The sequence below is a fragment of the Passer domesticus genome, chromosome 16, assembly GCF_036417665.1.
Source record: "Passer domesticus isolate bPasDom1 chromosome 16, bPasDom1.hap1, whole genome shotgun sequence".
In the NCBI taxonomy this organism is placed as follows: domain Eukaryota; kingdom Metazoa; phylum Chordata; class Aves; order Passeriformes; family Passeridae; genus Passer; species Passer domesticus.
The window spans coordinates 4,755,568-4,775,931 of record NC_087489.1 but is presented as its reverse complement, the minus strand read 5'-3'; the positions used below and the strand labels follow the sequence as shown (position 1 = coordinate 4,775,931).

The 20,364-nt window shown below is 46.3% G+C and overlaps 1 protein-coding gene across 11 annotated transcripts in view; it reads left to right on the top strand.

Annotated features, from left to right (window-relative positions):
• The window catches only part of ARHGAP40 (Rho GTPase activating protein 40), a 37,598-nt gene that overhangs the window by 5,657 nt on the left and 11,577 nt on the right, over positions 1–20,364 (top strand). For 2 of the 11 annotated variants that reach the window (XM_064391527.1, XM_064391528.1), the window contains exon 2: positions 15,818–16,017. In XM_064391527.1, the coding sequence (XP_064247597.1) occupies positions 15,837–16,017 (181 nt within the window). In that variant the 5' untranslated portion in view covers positions 15,818–15,836. Of the gene's footprint in view, positions 1–6,508; positions 6,795–10,487; positions 10,706–12,276; positions 12,419–15,814; positions 16,018–20,364 lie in introns of those variants that run through there. The other 9 variants (XM_064391521.1, XM_064391520.1, XM_064391519.1 and 6 more) reach the window with 9 other exon arrangements.

Sequence of the window (20,364 nt, the reverse complement as noted above, 5' to 3'; positions counted from 1 at the left end):
TCAGCAGGCAGCCTGGGAGCCTCAGCAGTGCAGATTGAAAACATTTTGGTAAGGTGATGTATTTACAGCTTCCACCATGGAAGTTTGATTTCTACCATTCCTAAGGGTTCTTCCAGTTATTTCTGAAGAGTTTGTCCCATCAGAAACTGCCCAAGAGCTGCTTTTGCAGAGCTGCAAGAGCAGCAGTTGTCATCACCTCCTCTCCTTTGTCTCTGCTATATGTGTAGCTCTTGTTTTAGCCCAGTGGCTGCTCCCAGCGCAGATCAGGCTGAGCTGTATCAGCAGTTTTGGGGCCAAAACATGAGTAGGAGTCAGGTCAGCAAACACAGCCAGGTGATGCCTGTGTCAGAAAATGTACAAAAGTTTGGTTGCTTACACCGGGGTTAAAATGTGTGTTTCTGAATGTTAGTTGGGTTAAAGTGTTTATTCTTCAAAATTACTAGAGCTGTGAGGTAAAACAATGGCTTCGATTTCTTTATTGTGTGTTTTTAGGTTTATTTTTATGAAATCTTCATAGTTTTCAATTCACCTGTGAGTCCATCTTGAATTTCTGCTTCTTTAACTTGTTGGTTTTGACTGTGGCTTTTCAGTGGCTGATCTATGTAAAATCTTCTTTTGGCCTTGGCACTGAGCACTGCATCAGTCTGACCTTGCACACCAGGTGTAAACTGAACAATAAAAATCTGTCTTGCATCACTTGACACTGATGCCTGAGACTCTGTGTCCCATCTCCTCTCTGGCCCTCCAGTCAGAGGAGAGGGTTTTACACAGCAAACAGCACGTGGGGATTTAGAGACACTGCTCTAATCCCTGACTGACCTTTGAGATGATCTTACACCACCAACCTCAGCTGCCCTCAGTTCTTCCTGTAAATCCTGCACTACCAAGCTGCTTGGGAAGTCTGTAGCAAGCTCTTCCATCCCCTCCTCGGCCCCCAAGCCACATCATGTCTGACATCTTCCAGTCCTGGTTTTCATAAAGACTCGCGTAATTAAACTTCGTCATTAAAATTTCGGAAAAACAAGCCCTCTTCTAATGAGTTAACTGGCTCTTGACTACAAATAGCTCTGTGAGAGCTGTGAGCTGAATTGTGCAATCAGATCCAGCATCTCAACCAGTTTTGTTCCAGCTGTTGCATCGTTTATAGACTAAACCAGTACAGACAAGCTCTGAGTGGTGACTTCAGAGCCAGGCGCCAGCAGAGCAAAAATAGTGGATGCTGACATCTTTTTTCACTTCTGAGCCTTTAAACAGCAGTCCAGCTCTCTTCTCGAGGACAAATGAGGAGAATGCCCACAAATATAAATTATAGGCCATTTGTAATCTCTCTCCACACAGAGAAGTTTGGATTCTTCCTGGCAGACCTGTTGCAGCTGAAGAGATGACAAAGTGGAACAGAAGCCTGTTAGGATAAGTGATGGCACTTTGGAGTACCACAAAACTGTTGTTCCACTATGAGTGGAATAATTGGCACTTAAAATTGCCTGGCTGCTAAATAAGAGCTTCTGCTACTTGACTGTATTAAATCTTCTTTTTATTTTGGAAATAGCTGATGGAGCAATCAGGATCTGGGAAAATGGAGCTCCCCTGCTCGGAGTCTGGTGGATCTACCCAGATGGGCACAGGGGCATTTCATTCCCAAATAAACTCCCTATAACAATGTATGTGGGGACTTATTTGGCAATTATTTTTCTCTGAATCCTGGAGTATTTAGGTGAGTGGATTTAGGTTTTAATGTAATCATTCAACAAGATAAGCTTCAATAACGGGGGGAGGTAGGGGTTCTGCAGCTGAATTTCTGAAGTAATTTCAGCTAGTCTGGCCCAATATAAAAATTTATGAGGTGATTATAAAAGCCATAATAGGCTAAAATCTGTCAAAACAAACAAACAAGGAAACCTCCTAAATGAAACATTGTTTTGAAAACTCTATTTGTACTTAGTCCATGCTCAGGTGTTTCACTTTTAATCTTAACAAATAGCTTAGTTGTGGAATTATGATCAGGTCACTCCTCCTTTTCTCCTCCCCTCATCTTACCATCCTTACTAAAACCCAGCTTATCAGTTGCCATTGTTGAGCTGTCTCATAACCCTGGTAGCTGCACGATTGTGGGGCCGTGCCATGGGCATGACTTCTCCCAGGAGTGGATGTTTGGCATTCTTTGGGCAGCAGCTCCTGCGGGATGCCCGCAAACTGACTCATGGTGAGCTCAGCCCAGAGAGCCCATCCCCTGCAGTGATTATGCTGCAGGAAATAAACAAGATGACAACCTAATCGATCACATCTTTGGGCTGAGAACTGGGGCACCCCAGGAAGAAAGTCCATTCCTGCCATTCTTTCTATTTGTTGCTCCATTGCCCCATCCCTTTCCCAGAAGGGAACAGAAAATCCAACGTGCAAAAATCAAAATGAGGTTTGTGAAACCAGCTGGGGCGTGAGATTTTGCATATTCTCCTTCTGTGAAAATGAAGGGTGTTCAAAGTGCTCTGTGGAGGTGGTGCTGGGGATGAGCTGTGCAGAGCAGAGTCAGAGAACTCCTGTGTGCTGGGCTGGCACGAGGTGCTGGCCACTCCCTGCAGCTGGAGAGGGGACTGGCTGCTGCTCGCTGGTCCCACCTGCCTCTCCTCCAGAGGGACGTGTGGCCCTTGTCACCTGGCTGCAGGGATAATAGGTCCCCCTGCTTGGAGGAAGTGAACAAGCAGCTTGCTGGTCATTACTCTGGTGCCTGTGACTGCTTTCTGCATTCAGTGTCCAGAGGGAGAGATTTTCCTGCGAGGCACAGCCCCCTGTAGGTACCAGACACGTGTTTGAGCAGGGAGGTAAACGAGGTCATCCTCTGAAACCCGCTAAGGCTTCTAATTTTACACAGCCTTCAGTGCCCAGGAGGCAGAGGCATATTCAATTTAAATTAATAAGTAAGTCTTGGTTATTCATCAGAATAAATGTTTTTGAGTGTTAAGAATAGCTCCTGCCTTAGTGCTTCCTCCTATTGTTGCAGCTCTTCCTTGAGCAGTGGAAATGTTTGGGGTGATTTAAATTACATTTACAGTAGTAATTAGGTGTAAGCAACTTTACAGTTGACTTATCTGAATATACATCTGTGTCTAAAGAGACTTTTTTTTTCCCCTACCCCACCTCCTTCATTCTCCCAAGGCAGGACATTTTCAAACAGGGTAGGCAGCTGGAGATACTGATTTTTATTAATATTGATTATTGATCCTCCAGCTCCCTGGGCATCCTCCCAGCAGGATGACAGATTAGCTCTTGTCTCATGCAGTAAAGTCATGAGTGGAAACACTTTGTAGGGCCTGAGTGTTGCTGGGGCTGTTTCTTGGCAGCTCTTTTCCTGTGAGGTGCTGGTTTTCCCTCCCAGCTCAGGCAGAGCAGAACCAGATGTGTGGCAGGCCCAGCTGCTGGGAGCTGCTGCCTTGCCCAGACCTGGCTGCAGCTCACTCTGTGCCCCAGGACACAGCCCGGCTGCTGCTCCCTGCCAGACTGGGAGCAAGCTGGGCTTGGATAATCTCACTGATTTAGTGACTCCAGAAACTGGAATAATCCCTTAATCTCACTGAGTCTGTGTGATGGATGGGTAGCAGCACTTGAGGATTTCCTTATGTGATGGATTGAATGGGGATAAATGATTTTCAGATTTTCCTAAAGTTATATATCCTCAAAATAAACCTGAGAAAAAAGGAATTGAATAAGTTTTCCAACTCCACATTGCACTGTGTGACTTGCATTCATTTTTCAGGGTAACAAACTGATTTTGGGATGCTTGAAAAATGTAAAGCTGCCATAAGATCTTGCAATGCAGCCCATGGATGTTTTATTCCAGCTGACCTGAAGGCTCTGGTGCCCAGCTCTGCCAGGCACCATGCAGAAGCAGCTCTCCCAGACTGCAGGGAGCTCCTCCAGTCTTTAGGTCTGCTGAAATTCCTGACTATCCAAAAGCATGTCGGATGTTTTCCCAGCTCCTTTTGATCCTGAAAAAGTCAGGCCAAGTCATGTCAGCTTGGCAGGATGTGTGGATACCTTCAGAAATAACTTGTGCACTAAAGTGGTGACGGTAACAGCGCTGGGTCTGTTCCCGTGATTCATTTGAACTAATTGGCTGCTGAGAGCATCATGTGTCTCTTTGTCTCCATATTTGAGTAAGATTCAGCTCCTGTGATCCAGATAATCTTATCCTAGCGAGCTTGTCTCATCTCTGATGATGCCAGGAAGACTGTCCTGGAGCATGAAACATGCTAGAGAGCTCAAAACCAGAGCTGGAATATTTATCCTGATTCACTCTGAAAAAGCAGACTCAGCTGGCCTCTATTCCTCCACCTTTTTTCTCACAAGCACAATCTAGGAGATAAACTTACTGATTACTCCTCTCAAATGCCATGAATAACTGAAGGCCAGACAGGAGGGGAGATGTGAAAGGCTGTAGTGCAGCTGTTATTATCCAGAGATCAGAAACTTTCAGCAGTGCTTGTGTACTCTTTGTGTGAGTAATCAAAGCTGAATGTACTCTTAAAGAATTCTGTCTTCATCTGGATGCTTTAAATTTGCCCAGTTGTGCAACAAGCCTGGCTGAGTTATTACTACTGTATGAGAAACCTGAGGATGAAACTGCCTGGTACGAGTGTCTGGCAGGCTCTGTCTGCAAATTGACCCATTAAAAAGGATGATCAGCTGGCTGCTGGAGTTATTAAAAGGCATTTAATGACAAGGGACACCACTGAGGGACAAAAGAAATAAAGTTATGGGCTGTGGTGCCCATCTATTTGCCGTGCTGGCAGGTTAGAGGTGATTTTATGTCCAGGAGAAGGAATGGCCTGAAACCCAACCCCTTGTTTCAGGGCAAGGTGTGCTCGGCGGGGAGCGGTTTGGAAAAGCTGAGTGTTCCCTGGGGAGAACAAAATGCTTTTGAAATTTTGTAAAAACAGAAAGCAAAGAGCAGCCACATTTCTCTTGCAGGTGTTTTTGTTGTCATCCCTCCTTGCTCTCCCGTCCCATGTCTCACATCCTGAGCAGTGTGTGTGGTCACACATGATGGTGACACTTCTGCAGCAACTGTAGTCGGTATAGCTGAAAAAAAGGATGAAAAATATTTAATTTGCTTTCTGTGTGTTCCTACCATTTTCATTAGTGGGTGAATTTTTATGACGGATAGTTGGAAGGAATTCTTCCGTGTGAGGGTGGGCAGGCCCTGGCACAGGGTGCCCAGAGCAGCTGGGGCTGCCCCTGGATCCCTGGCAGTGCCCAAGGCCAGGTTGGACATTGGGGCTTGGAGCAGCCTGGGACAGTGGCAGGTGTCCCTGCCATGGCAGGGGTGGCACTAGGTGGTCCTGAAGGACCCTCCTGTGCTACCTGCCTGTGTGTGATTCTGTGCTGCTGTAAAACCTGTGCTCTCTGGGTTTTGGTTAGAACTGAGCTTTACAAGCTGGCACTTTCTGTGGTTGATCTGGTGCTGGTGTAGGAGGAGCTAAATGTGGATAAACCTGAGTTTTGAATTATGGGTGGAGGAATAAATTTTACAGGAATTGTGGATAAGGAGGAAAAGAGAGGAGATTCTCACGAATACTTTTGCATAGTTAGTGTGGGGAGTGCCAATGTCCCAGAGCCAGCACCTTCCCAGTGCCAGCCCCGGCTCTGAAGCTGGAGAGTGAGGCAGTGTTCCTTCAGCAGCAGGGTGAGCTCCAGCAGTGGTTGGGAAGAAAACCTGTGTTAGTGGAAAGAAGACCAAGAAGGGCTCTTTTATGATGAGGGATTGTCTCTAAATTTGCTGCTGCTGCCCTTTGAGCTGTAGGAGGCAAAGCTGCTGAGCTGATGACCCAGCCTGACTGGGAATATGGGGAGCACAGAGTGGGATTTTTACTTGTGCTGGATGAGCTCTGTGTGCCTTCACTAAAAAACTTAAATAAGTTACTCCTCCCTTTAACTTCGAGATTCTGAATAAAAATGCCAGAAGAGAGGAGAGTTACTGAAACACTGAAGAGAGAATAACAAGGAAAGAGCAAAAACTGTCAGGAACAGCTACAGGGCATCCGATTGCTTTAACCCTTTGCTCACTTGTGCATTGATTGTCAATGAGATTTTCAAAGAATAATCTGGATCTTGCAAAATATTCTCTGTGGGTGTTAGGAGTTTACACTGCTCTTTCAACACCAGTGTCTTACATCCAGCTGGGATTTACTCACTGCTCAACTATGGCAAGAAACGCTGAATTGCTTTTTTAATAGGCACTTGGGGTTTTTTTCCCCTGCCCTCCCCACGTCCCCGGGCAGATATTTTGTTCTGTTCTTGATGTTCTCTTCAAGTACAAATGCTAATGAGCGAATGGGCTGCTTGACTCCTCCTCCCTGGGCTGCTTTGGGAGTTCCTTGTTGGCGTGGGCTGAGGCTCACGTTAATGTTTAGCCCTCCCGAGCTGCAGCCCAGCCTCGGGAGGAGCTCGGTGCTATTTTCTGCTCTCGGAGCTGCCTGTGGGCTGTCCCCCGTGTCCCCCGCGTGGGCGGCTCCGCCTCGGGCAGCGCTGCTCGAGGGCTCGCCTGGATTTAGTGTCACTGCTGCCGGGCGGGGGGACACGGGCAGGGAGCAGAGGATGCTCCTTTGTCACCTCGTGGGTGACGGGGAGCAGCTCTTCGTGGCCAGCAGCGTGTGCTCGGCACGGATGGACTGACTGCCGCGCTCCTCTCGGCTGGACATGGACAAGTGTGGCTCCAGGATGGGCAGCGGGGGCATGGCCCGGCCCCGGGGGGTGCTGGCCCCGGTGCGGGCAGCCAGCTGTGCCCAGCTGCTCAGCAGGTACGGAGCGATCCCTGGGATGGGGTGGTCCCGCTGCTCTGCCCCCTGCGCCGGGCAGCGCCTGGGATGGGGCAGGGGGGAGCAAGGTGAATTTCTGGAGGTGGGCAGGCTATTGTGTGCTCTTAAAATAGTGCTTTGAGTGCCCTGATCCTGAAATGAAACCTGTGGAAATTCCCTTTTTTTTCTTTCCTCATGCTAAGCCTACGGAAATCCCTGTTCTTTTCTCTGTGCTCACTCTGGGCTGAGTGCAGCAAGCTGGGGAAGTGGGACCTGAGGGGCTGAAACGCTTCCTTGTGACCCAGTGTAACCTGCCTTGGGGTCTGCGGGCTCTTCAGGGGTTTGTGGATGTAAGAACTGCTGATTTATCATGCAATTAGTGGAGGATAGAACTGAAATTTGAACTGCTTTGCTTGACAAACATTGTTCTGCCTTTTTGTTTACTAGGTATTATAGGAGTTAAGAATTCATCTAAGGTGTACTTGCATCAGTTGAGAAGTTTGAATTGAATTTTAGAATGTTTCCTTGCTGTAGTGGTCAGAATCTGTTGATTTTAGGTGAATGTGCTGACAGTGCTTTTACTTCTAATCACAGCTTACATTTTCATGTGTCTGAGTTCTCATTTTTTTCCAGTCCAATTTGATGACACTGTGCATTCAAAGCGAGACAGAAACTCTTTAGAAGACCCCAGGCAAAATTTGAGTTGTGAAAAAAAAGTAATAATAATTACAGGGGGACTGACACAGAAATGATATGGTCAATTACTTTAAAATTACCCACGTGTAAGAGAACGAGATTAAAACCTTCAGTGTTGCATGCTTTCTTTGATAAAAATCAAAATATTTGTTAACAACTTAAGGCTTTTGCCAAACGAGTTAGTTGAGTTCCAGTGTCTGTGCTGGTGCCAGAACACCTCTGTGGTCAGCTCTGAGGAGGTGCTACAGCACAAACCTCAGACTTGCTCACAGCTTTGCCCAAAACATTGAACCCCAGCCAAGTGGCACTTGCCAGCTGCTCACTCAGGACTCACCACAGGTGAGGTGTCTGTGTGTTTATGTGTAGCTAAGCCTCTTGCCTAGGATTGACCTAAAACTTACCTGTCCAATAGGGCAAGGATATGCCAGCCTGCTTCTAATTAGTTAACCACAATCAGTGCTTATTTTTGATCAGCAACTCTGGCTTGCTTTGTTGAGTTCCCAGTCAGATTCCTGCTGGATTGCAAGGGGCTGGTGGTGCTGTCCTGGCTTCAAAACAACACTGAGAAAAAGCCACTGTTGAGCCATGTCTGCCTCCCTCCTCCTCTTCCTCTCAGTGCTGTAAAGCTCGTGGGACCTGGGGTGAGTCACAGGCAGAGCTGGTGGCCCTGGGCTGGCTGGTGACACTCCAGTAACAGAATTGGTTATAAATCCCAGCCAAGAGCTTTTCATGGCAGCATTACAGCCAAGCACTTTGTGTTATGTGTAATAACTCTGGCCTGAGAAATCCAAGCGAGGAGCTGATGACTCCTCCCTGTCTTCCTGCATCCCTGAAGCTCTCGTGAGTGAAGCATAGCTGGATTCCAGCACACCTCTCCACCCCTCCTTCCCCTGTGCTGGTCAGCTCATCACTCTTGTGACCTCTCCAACATCTCTGGGCTGTTCTCATGCAGCTGAGCAACAACTTGCAGTTACTCATTCTGTGCTCTACGGCAGGTACAGCTGGTAGAATGGGCTAGAAGGAGAAATAAGGATGAGTTCTGTCACCCTGATTTACTCCAAGTTCAACATTTGGGAAGCTGTAGGACAATGTGTGAACCTGCTTCAGTAAAAGGCAAAGGCATTAATGAATGATCACACAAGAAATAAGTTCACAGCCTTCCAGAGTGGATTCAAACATGCTGGCAGCCTTTCCTCTGGAAGCCAAGTGGTCCCTCAGCCCTTGGTCCCTCAGCTGAGTGTCTGAGGTGTGCACAGGCTGAGCATCTCTCTGAAGTGCCAGCAGTGATGGCAATGAAGTAAAGGTGCCTCAGCTGGGGTAACGGTGGTGTGTTTTGAGGATGTGTGAGTGACTGGGAGGTATTGACTCATTGGCCTCAGCAGAATCCCTGGCAGTGTGTGCTCGGGGCTGTGACAGCAAAGTCACCAAAGGGCAGTGATTCCCTGGCTGCTGCTTTCCTCGTGGCACTCCTGTGCACAGGCTCAGCCCGGGGCTGCTTCTGTACGGGAGGGGGGAGTGGGTGAGGACAAGGTGTGGGAGCTGCTGGGCTGTGGGGTTTGTAGCCCCATGCCAGCTGGGCTGAGGGGTTTGGGATCCTGCTGCCATGCTGGTAGGTGGAATTGGAAAGGCAGAACAGTCCTTGTGGACAAGGACATGGACAAACCTGCTGATGTGTTTGAATGGACATGGATTCAGTGGAGATGGAAATAACGTTAGGAATGCCACCTTTTAATTAATGGCTGACATCTAATCATGCTGTAGATCAGCTTCATCAACTCACAATCACATTAAAGATCCCAGTACTACTAAAGATTTGTTTTGGCCAGGTACCCCTTTCTCCCAGCAGGATTTCCCTTTGGATGAAAGCCCTTTCCTGTTTGGCTTACCCTGCTAATGCAGGGAAAGTGAACAACAGGCTCGTCCACTGTGACCTTACAGTCAAACACAAAGCCATGCACAGAGAGGATGGCTGGTGTCTTCTGAGGCCAAAACAAGCCCTAGCATGGTGGGACAGACACACACCTAATAGTCTGAGCTAAACATGCTTTGAATATTTTTAATTTGGCTGTATCTGCATGGGGTTATCAATCCTGTTCTTGTTCTGCTCTGAGTTTCAGTCAGAGATGCCTCTAGGCAGATCTGTAATTAAAGGCAACTTTCCCTATTCCTTAGCTTGTTTATTTAGCCCCTTACTAGATGGAGGAGAGACAAATCAATTCCAGATGAAGACCTGAGACAAGGAAGTAGAGATGGAGTTTCTTAAATGCTTTGATAGAGACACTTATTGTCAGGAAAGTTACAGCCTCTGCTTTAGTTGAGATCCAAAGCTGTGTGGAGGTTACAGAATAATAGAATGGTTTGGGTTGGAAGAGACCTTAAAGATGTCAAAGTTCTAAAGTGACCCATGGGAAGGGATGCCCATGATCAGGTCAGGTTGTTCCAAACACTTCCAGGGATGGGATATCCACAGCTTCTCTTTGCCAGTGATCCACCACCCTCTGGAGTTTGCCCAGCACAGAAACCACGGGAGGTGCCAGGCTGGAGCAGCGGGATACACACAAACCTCAGGATTGACATCTTCCACTCCACACAGCCCTGAGCAAAGGACTGCTGTTTGCTTTTTCTGCTCTCTCTCTCTGGGAATGCCAGGGCAGGAGGTGAGGCTGTGCCTTCTTGCTGCTGCTCTGGGGCAGAGCTGCAGCTGGTGGGAATTGCTGCACGCACAGAGCACGATCTGGCATGTCCTCTTTATCACTGGCAGAACAGGCTTCTTCAAAACAACCTGAAATGACGCTGCTCCCAGAGCTGCTTGCATAATGGAAGATCTTGATGAGCTGATTGCTGTGTTACTGAAAACAAGCTGTAATCTTATTAGTAAATTGTGGCACTGACATCTTAGCTATTCTCGCTGGTGCTGTAGAGACAGACCTTCAACTGTGCCATCCCACGTGTGCAAAGGCCTTGATAAAATGCCTTAATGGGGACATAAGTGGGGGTTGGCAGCAGCGCTGGACAAAACAGCCTGGGCTAAAGGCACTGTGACTTCTCACAGGGGATACTCTCTGTGAAACTACTAAATATGTGAGCAAAAGTCTGGTCAGAGATATGCAGATGAACATCAGCAGTGGCAGACTACTGCTAAAATTGCTTTAATTCTGGCTCTAGCTGCTTAGGTTGAGTTAAGCCAGGGAAAGGGAAGCATGGTAAGAGTCTGTTGGGTAAGTTACTGTTCATTGCCACTGTAGTAATTTGATAATTAGCCTCTCTTTGCTTTTATGGCCTGGTCTGAGGCATCTGAACCAGCCATGTGCTTTCCATTTTCTCCTAAGAGTAAGCCTTAGTAGTTCTTTTCTGCACATTCGTGTGAGGAGAAGGGAGGAATTTGTAGTGGTGTTCATGTACAAAATTTGGGGTATTTTGAGGGTAATTAAGCCAAGCATTAAAGTGTTGTAGTAGGGCTTTCTTCTGGTTTAGACCTTTAGTAGAAAAGTTGTGGAATTTTTGTTCATGAGGCTTCTCCTGCATAAAATTGCTCTCTGTGGTAGGAATAGAGTTTTGTGTAGTTCTGTGTGTCTGAATGAAATAGTGATCATATGTATTTCTTGTAAGGTTTTGATAATGAGTAGACTGACTTCCTTCATACAGCAACCTGCTTTTATATTTGCATTGATAATTTTGATAGAGTGAGGTTTAAGCCTCAAATAAGCAAAATAGCTACAGCTATATCTATGTTAAAAAAAAAAAAAGTATATGAGTTACAGCTTCAGGATTTTCTCAGTTTTTCAAATACTCCTGTCTGTTATTCCTGGTGCCTTTATCCCACTACATGACTTTAAACAAGAAAACCTAGTATGTTATAAACTTTGATGTGCTGACCTTTAGGTGATTTTTTTCTCTTCAGAATTAACTACACATTCTATCATTTAGGTTTAAGCTGCTTGCTTAGGGTAAGAACCTGGAAGCAGTGTGAGGAGAGCCTGCATGGATTTTTTGGTTATTTCTTCAATTTTTGCTTATGTGCTCATGAGTTGTTTTTGACTTTGAAGTAAATTGAAAGCAGGTAGGATGTGTGTGTGTGACATTAATGCAGTTCTGTTCTCTGACTGAGGGTCTTTATCTGTCAAAATACTGAAACCAGTTTATAGACTAATCTCTTTTTTTTTTTTTTTCCTTACAAGATGCTTGAGTTCCATGCTCATGGTCAGGGTTGTTGTGAATGATGGTTGTTGGTGTGCTGCTCCCAACCTGCTCCCGAGGCCCATTCAGACTTTCTGTCTGTTTCTTTGTTCCATGGCTTTGTGCTTGCTCCAGATCTTTGGAAATGTCTTTAAAGACTGGGTGCTGCTTGTGTGGCAGGACTGCCTTGTCTGCCTGAATTCTTCTGTTCCTGTTGCCTTTTTCTCATCTGAGTTTTCTGGAAGCAGAAACCTTAAAGGAATTCCATTTTCTTGGCTTGCACTTCTTGCCTCCTGGTCTGTTTGAAATGCTTGAGAAGGAACCTTTTTATTTATTCATCTGCTAGAGAGGTATTTCAATGAGGGAGGGATGTTGAGCAAGCAGAAAAGAAGCCCAAGCAGCTCCAGGTCCTTTGAGAAACTCTCTCATGGGAGTGATTCAAGCCTGGACTGAACATAGCAACAGTGTTTATTGTATTTTGGTATTCAAGAGGGCGAAGAATTACATGAGTGTTTGCAACATATTTGCAGTGTGTTGACAGTATCTAGGAACAGATCAGAAACTCCTCTGGGGCTGCGTTTTGCAGCCCAGGGTCAGTGAGCCCCCAGCACTGAGCCAGGCGTGCAGAGCTTCCAGGGATCCTCGTGGAGGGGACATGGAGAGGGAAAAAAATGAACTGTAAGGTCTGTGCCAGCCTAATTTCTCACAGCTGTGTTATTCATGCTGCGAAGTCAGGCTTAGGCTGAAGGTGCCAGGTGAGTCTTGAGCCTTGTTAAACTGGATGTGCTCCTAAACAAGAGGAGAAGGCTGGATAAAGATGTTCAGTCTTTCCACAGAGCCCTTCCTGTATGGCTGTCCTTAACAAGATCTTTCTGCCGGTCTCCTTTCTGTTGGGTTAATTTTTAAAGCTTCATAATCTGATGCTTTTTGCTAGGTTGACAGTGCAATGGAGTGAACTTGATTATTCCACCTCCTCTTTGCCCAGTTGCACTGAGCCATTAACATTTTAAACCAACAATCTCTGCTTTCAATCTCAGCTGTTGCTGTGCTTGCACGTCACAGGCTGCCCTCCAGTTGACTTGGGTATGCAATGAGGAAGAACAATCTTTTAGGTGCACTGAATCTAAAATTAGCCTTCCACCTGGGCAGCTGGATCTGCAAAACACTGTGCACTGAACTCAAGGGGAAAAAAAGGAATTTAGACCAGAAAGTAAAACCTTTTCTAAATGTGAAGACCTGATTTTTGTTTTCCTGTGAGACAGGAGCAACAGCTCCAGTTTAACACTAGTAGAGCTGGGCTTTGGGTCCTGCTGCCTCTCTGTAGAGCTGCTGTGTGATATCAGCATCCTGCAGCTCGCTGAAACCAAGTTTGGTGCATCAGTAAATGGGCCAGCTGAGGGGAAAAAAGTTAGGATGGCTTTGTTTGACACACAGGTAGCTCAGCTGTGACTTTCCTAGAGTAGGTTTATTGTGTGACTGGTGGGCTTTTGGTGCAAGCAGTCCAGGAACATTTGTATTTCCAGCTGTGGAAGGAAGCCAGGTAACTGTGGATGGTGAGAAGCGCAGTCAGGGTGGGATGAGGTGCAGCAGTTCCCTGTTTGGCTCCATCCTTGCAGCAGAACTCTGTGATATGTACTGAAGGCAGACCAAAACCAGCTGCTGGCATAGCCTGAAACCTGGGCTGTGAGGACTTTACTGTGACCCTTCTCAGGTGTGCTCCAGGAATATGCCTTGCATAAATAATGCTCCACTTGGAATAGCATCTCCTGGGCTGAAACTGGCATTCAGAGCCTGGTGTCTGGGTAAGCCATGCAGAAGATTAAGTCAAGAACCACCTTTGGAAAGAGCTGAATATTTTATTTATGTTGGCTTAAAATGGTGTTGTTTTTTCCAGGCAGGCATGGGGAAGGGATTGTCAGAGCCGTGGGTGACACAGGCTTGTCACAGAGCACATCTGCTGGGTGCAAGCTGCTGGTCAGGTCTGGGGCAGGTTCTGCTGGAGCTGCAAACCTCAATTCTGTTTTGGTGTTGATCCCTGGAGATTTCTGGGGCGTTGTGAGCCAGCTCCAAACCAAGATGAACACAAAGGAAAGGTGCATTTTGGAGCTGCTTTAATCTGTATAACCTAGATCCCACAGGAATATAGGGCAGCAACTTAAGGCAAGAAGAGTTGTTTTGTGCCTGCTGAAAGCCTGCAGTAGAGCAATATGGAGAGCTTGTAAGATGGTTCCTGAGTGTTGTGCACTGGGAGATTTCAGTGCAAGTTTGTCTTCCAGTGTTCCTCATATGGCCAAAACCAGCTCCCTCAAAATAAACTGAGTTCCTCCTTCCACTTAGTTTCATGTTTCAAGTGATGAGTTCTGTTGACTGGTTCATAATAGAATCCTAGCAAGGTGTTGAACAATCTTTTTTGATGCTAGCAAGGAGTCTTGGTTTAAATTTTATGAGACAATTATCAGCAAATGTGAGAAAATGGAGCGGAGTACTAAAGAGGAAGAGTTAAGGTGAGGGATGCAATCTAACTTTCTAACTCTTAATGGGTAAAGATTGGAGTAAAAAGATGAAAAGTGAAAAAAATTAATTGAGTTAGTAGCTGCAATGGAATGGAGAGAGTTGGACATGAAATGTGGAGGTAAAAAATAAGTCTTGAATTTACTATTTAAGTGCTCCACCAGGCTATAAATTGGTATCTTGAGTGTTATTTGGATATCCAGAAATAGGAAAGCAGATTGCCTCTGTTCTTGCCTGCTGGGTGGCAGAATAGCTCAAGTCAGTATTTCACTTTTGTTTTCCTGTAAAACAAACAAGCAAACCTCTTAAATTCTTGTTCTAAATGCTGTGGCTGTCTCCAGATGTTCCTGGGGTGATGCTTTTGCTGTGGTTCTGACCTCCAGAAGAGAGAGGCTGCCCGTGTGTTAGAGTGAGGTGTGAGCGTGATGTGCATGCACGTGTGTAAACACAAGTGCAGAATGGCTTACAACGTTTGTCTCTTAGTTATTAGACCTTCAAATTAGCTTTTTAAAATTCAAAGTGCTCCACAACTAAGGCAGGTTAGTGCCAGAACTGCTAATAATGGCTTTCTGGAATGAAAGGGGCTAAAACTTTCCAGATATTTTGCCATCTATAACTTTTGGCTCCTAGAGCTAGGAGGCTAAATAGCATTTCATGGGTGTTTTGTTGTAATGGTTTTCAAGGTGTAAGACTTAGACTTGATTTTTTTTTTTAAATGAAACTAGAAAGGAATTTTGGTCTGTGTTTGGTGGTGGTGGCTGTTCATGGCTGTTTCTTGAACCACCCACAGTTAGAGTAATGTTCCATCTCTTTAATTTTTGTATTCATCGGTGGAACCACTGAGGTGATCTCATAAGTATGTTCCACTTACCCCATTTTTTGGTAAGTCTTTGAAAAATAGCAGGGTTTAAATAGCTTGGAACTCTTTGAAGACAATTATAGCTCATTTTAGGAGAGGCGCTGTTTTATGAAGTGATGAGAAGCTCAGAGCATCCGGACTGAAAGCTGAATGAGGCCAGTCTGGGACTTCAGCTGCACATGAATGAATCAGCAGGGTGGTAAGAAAATTCCATATGCTTGGGTTTCCCAGGACACCTTGTGTTGTTTCACAGCTGAAAAATCTGGTCTAGGCAGGAAAAGGGGGCCTCAGCCCTGTGAGTTGTTTGTTGTGTGAGCTGAAGTGCCGAGGATGGAGCTGTGCTGGTTTTTGCATAGGAAGCACAAACCTGCTGGGTTTGGGCTGTGTGGTGGGAGCTGCCAGGCTCCTCTCTGTGCCAGGTCCTGGAGCACACGTGCACTGAGCTTGGAACATCCTGGGTGGCTCTGAATGCAGAGGGCATCTGTGCAAACTTGCAGGGAGGTCTTGGAGTGAGTGTGAGGTGTGTTGGAGGTCACAGGAGGGACAGCACTGAAAAGACTCTGTTGATCTGTGTCCTCTTGCATGTTTGGACAGCAGTTTTCCCCATTCTCTGGGGGATTTAGTCCCAGCCTTGTCTGTATTGCTAAACACTAGGCAGAGGAAGTTCAGCACTTACCTCTGTTTGGCTTTGCTGCAGTCATTAATCAGTGGAGGCTGGACACGAATGCCGTGTGTCATACGTGGAGCTTAATCTCTCTCTCCTTATCTCTTCCTCTCTCAGCAGCAGACATTGCCCTTGGAAAATGAACCAGCTTCCTCCAAAGAGTGCTGTGGCATCCCCGGTGTCAGAGAGCACGAATTCCAGGGTAGAGGCTTTGGACAACTTGTCAATGGACAGTTTTTGGCTGGAAGTGGAGAACATTAAACAGAGCGCTGAAGCGGAGCAGGAGGAATGCAGCCTTGCAGATGTCAAAACACAGGAGGGTAGGTTGCCAAAAATGTTGGGAGTGAGGAGAGGAATGTGAACATCTGAAACAGAAGATTTGCCTATGCACCTGAACGACTCAGAAGCATGTTGGAGTATGGTTAGAATATTATCAGTCAATCAGGGATAGAGATATTATTTTAATTGGGTGGTGGATAATGCCCTGCAGAAGGGGAGGGTTGGCCTGGCCTGGTTTCGGCTTCTGGAGCAAAGCTGACTCCAGAGGTCTGTCCCAGGAGCATGTTCAAGGCTCCAGGTTTTTCAAGCAGCCCCACCAAGGGTGGGGGCTCTCAGTGCCAGTTCAGGTGGTGCATGGTAAGCACTCTGTGAGAGCTGGGGCTGTTTTGGAAGCCTTGTTTGTGTGCGTGGTTCTGAGATTCATCATAGTGGCTTTTGTAGGAGCTTCTTCTGTGGCAGGCAGACTGTTCCCTCTCTAATTCCCTGTTCCAGAAACCACAATAAACATCCAAAAAGCCTTGAGTCCATCCACACAAGGTTTTTCCTGCATATACATTTTTTCTTTCTTTGGAAGAAATGTGTATGGGTTGTTTCCAATGCACTTTCTGGAGCACTGTTATCCAGTGCTTTGGAATAATTGGAACCTGGGCCAGTTATTCCAAAACTTTTGGGGTATGTTTTCCTTCTATAGAATCACAGAATGGTTTGGGTTGGAAAGGACATTAAAGCTCATCCAGTGTCACCCATGCTGTGGCCAGGGACACCTTCCACTGTCCCAGGTTGCTCCAAGCCCTGTCCAACCTGGCCTTGGACACTTCCAGAGATCCAGGGGCAGCCACAGCTGCTTTGGGCAGCTTGTGCCAGAGCCTCCCCACCCTCACAGAGAAAGGTTTCTTCCTAATATCCAACACAATGTTCCCCTCTTTCAGTGTGAACCCATTACTCCTCATCCTGTCACTGCAGCTCCTGATGAGCAGTCCCATGGGAAGTACAACACCCTGGGCTGCTGGAGGGCTGATAAGTGCTGATAAACACCCAGACATCCCACAGATGGGGATCACACCTTTCTGGGCCAATTTTGAAGAAATGTACACCCCTTTGAACACAGGTTTGCAGCCTGCACAGCTGCTGTGCTCCCTGGTATTGAGAATTATCTGTGTCCTGGGGAAATGTTTGTGTGACAGTCCCAGTGTGCTGCTGGGCTTGGGAAGGGCCAATTTCTCTCATGGGGACATAGAGAGGCTCTGGGGAGCAGGGTGGGAATATCATCGTCCCTGTCTGCCATCGTTGGCAGGACATGGTAAACATGAAGGTTTGCTGTAATGTCCCTTTATAAAGGACAAAAGTTTGATTTTTAGAAGTGGAAGAGATGCAAAGTGATTTGGAAAATGAGTGCACCAGGAAGGAGACTGGGAAAGAGACCATCCCATGAGATGAAAGACTGTCTGGGATATCCTAAAGACTGATATGCTGGAGGCAATTTGATTACTGTGTATAAGCAGGGATATGAGGAAAAGTCTTTTAAAGCTGTAGATTAATCTAGCAGGTAAGAGCTGAGTGCTTAATTGGCCATTGAAACCAGACAGGCTTGAAATGATGCTCCAAGTAGCAAAGCCTTCCCAGCAGCCTGAGGAAGGAGGTGGGGCAGGCTCAGGCTCCTGATGCCTTCTCTGAAGGAGCTTAGGCAAATAAACATTGTGCTGGGAGTGGGGAAGCTCTGGATGGTGTGCAGGGTGCAGGGTTTGACATCTCTGCAGCTCCTGCTTAGGGCACGGAGGCTGTGGGGCTTCTCAGAGCCAGAGGCACCATCACTTTTTGCATAAATCTGGGGAACTGAGAGCTGGGCAGCTCTGTCTGGAGACAGCATGGCTCAGCTGGGAGATGGTGGTGATAACCACGGCACAGGGTCGGGGGAGGCTGTGCAGATAAGGCACTGCAAACATGCTGAGCCAGCTGGGAACGCTCCTGTGCCAGCCCTGGGTGAGGAGGGGTGTCCTGGGCAGCTGCTGCTGCCCTGGTGGCACTGGGGGGCCAGTGTGGAACTGCAGGTCTGGGGCAGCTGGAAGGTGCTGAGGGTACTCATGGCCTTGCTAACAGCTGGTGGGAGCAGGAAGCAGCTTTTCCTTTGTGCTGTCCTTGCTGTCACTGTCTGCCCAGCTCTGGCCAGGCCCTGACAGCACAGCCAGCTGAGGACACAAGCACTCTGCCACTGGAATATCTGTTTGTGACCTTACAGCACATAACTGTGGCTGAGAACTGCCTGCAAAGGGGGATTCTTCACTTTCAAAAATTGGATAGGAAGTTGTGCCTAATGTTTAGTCTGAAAATGTAGGATGCTCTAGCTGTCCTTTAAATATTTGGAAAGTGAGTACTTTATTATGAATGCTATTTTTGACTAGGTTATGTTTCAAGTAAATTTGTGGAATTTATGTTCTTTAGTTTTGCAAAATTATTCCTAACTTTGCCCTCCTGAAATGCTGCTTGCCTGGAACTCACAAGGCAAATCTTAGCAGCTCTCCAGGCTTAAACCTGCAGCTCATCTTCTGTGGATCTCTGCTCTGACCTGTTTCTCTCAATTTTTTCCCTTTTCCCCAGAAATAACCCATTTTGCTGGTTTCCTTTTGTGTTACTGGCAAACATAACTGGGCCAAAATAGTAACTAGAGGAATTACAATCTGGTGCTTGGCACCAGATGGGGCAGCAGGCTCACACGGATGTCCGATGGAGGGGCTGCTGTGTGGGATTGTGTGTAAGATAAGTTTCCTGTTATGACTGGAATTGGCTATTTTCAATATTTGCAAGCAATACACTTCACTTCCTCTAGTTCCCAAAGGCAAAATAAACCAGAGACATTTTGTGTGGTGTTCTGCTGTTGAACCATGGATGTAGAACAAGAAGGTGTTTGGTGAGGAGCTGTGAGTGGGACCACAGCTGGCTGTGCCCAGGGGATGCTGTTACCTGCTAAATTCTGGTTAAACCAGACATGGGAAAAGACCAGAACTTAGGGCCATGGAGGAAAACCAGACAACTTGCTAGAAGATTCACTCAGGGAAATACTTAACTTCAGCTCTATTTATTGTGGTGTGATGATGAAAAAATTCTGTTCCTTATGACACCAAAAATCACAAAGACCACACTCCTAAGACTGAGTTTTAATTGCGTCACAACATGTGTTTGCAAGCTGCATCAACATGAGGTTTCTCCAGAAAAATGAAATTATTTAATCTCTCAAGGAGAGCTTCATGGCTGCTTTTTACTGATGCAGCAATAATAAAACTTGGCCTGAGCTGCTGTGGTAACTGAGGAGGCAGGAGTTTGCATGGGACAGGAAGAGTGGGAATGAGCTGCTCTGTGCCAGTTAGTTCAGTTGTGATTTTTCTTTTTCCCAGTATAACCTTTGGTAGGGCTGTACTGGAGCTGCCTGCAGTGAATGAATGTGCTAGATGGAATTGAAAAGATAAAGGCTTTGTGGTGTTTGCTGTGTTAAAGTTGAAGTCACCTGCTAAATTGTTTCTTTCATCTTTGAATTTCAAGTAGCTGCCTTGCTCAGGGCACTTTCTCACTTACACTTCCTTATGAGTGTATCCCATAAGGAAAAAAAAGTCTTCTGTGTTTGAAGTGCAACTTTATATGTATTGAAGGATGAAGTGGAATTGAGCTTGAGTAATGCTGCTGTACTGTCTCCAGGCTTCTCACACTTCCTTCTGGAACTGGAATGGTCTTTAATTTTAGAGATATTTTGAATAGCCCAGGCATAAAATGAATACACAGAGTGAAAATAACGTTTTTGCTTTAGTTGAGTGTATGGATACGAATCCACTTAAAAAAATTAAAGTAGGGATGATGGACACAAATAGTTCAGCAAGTATATTAAGTAAAATACATTTGAACCTACCAGATCAGGATCTGGATATAGTTTTTTTAAAAATTGTGAATACCTAGGCATATAGATTAAAAACCAAAAAAGTAAAAGAAGCAACCAAGCCATGTGGAAAAGTACAAAAGCCAAATATGCAGTTTTGTGTGCTGTGGCTTCTCACAGACCTTTTGTCCAGTCTCAGCTGTTGAAAGATCAGGTGAGATCCAGGGAAGCCCTGCCATTCCTCCTGGGCTGGCTGTGTGCTGCTGCCAGAGCTCGCTTTGCACAGGCAGTCTATGGAAAGGCAAATTTGTCAAGTCCACCTGCCTTCACTCCCATATCCTGTCACAATCCTTGCCTCAATACCACCCAGAGTCACGCCTGTGCCCTCTCCTGCCCAGCTCCTCTGGGAGCTGTGCTCCTGGGCGTATCTCTACCACCACAGTTCTTTCTTCTCCTTTTTCCTCACCTGCAGTGAGCAATAAGAGCTGTGTGAACAGCCACACGTGCTGTGTGAAACCTGGTGTCA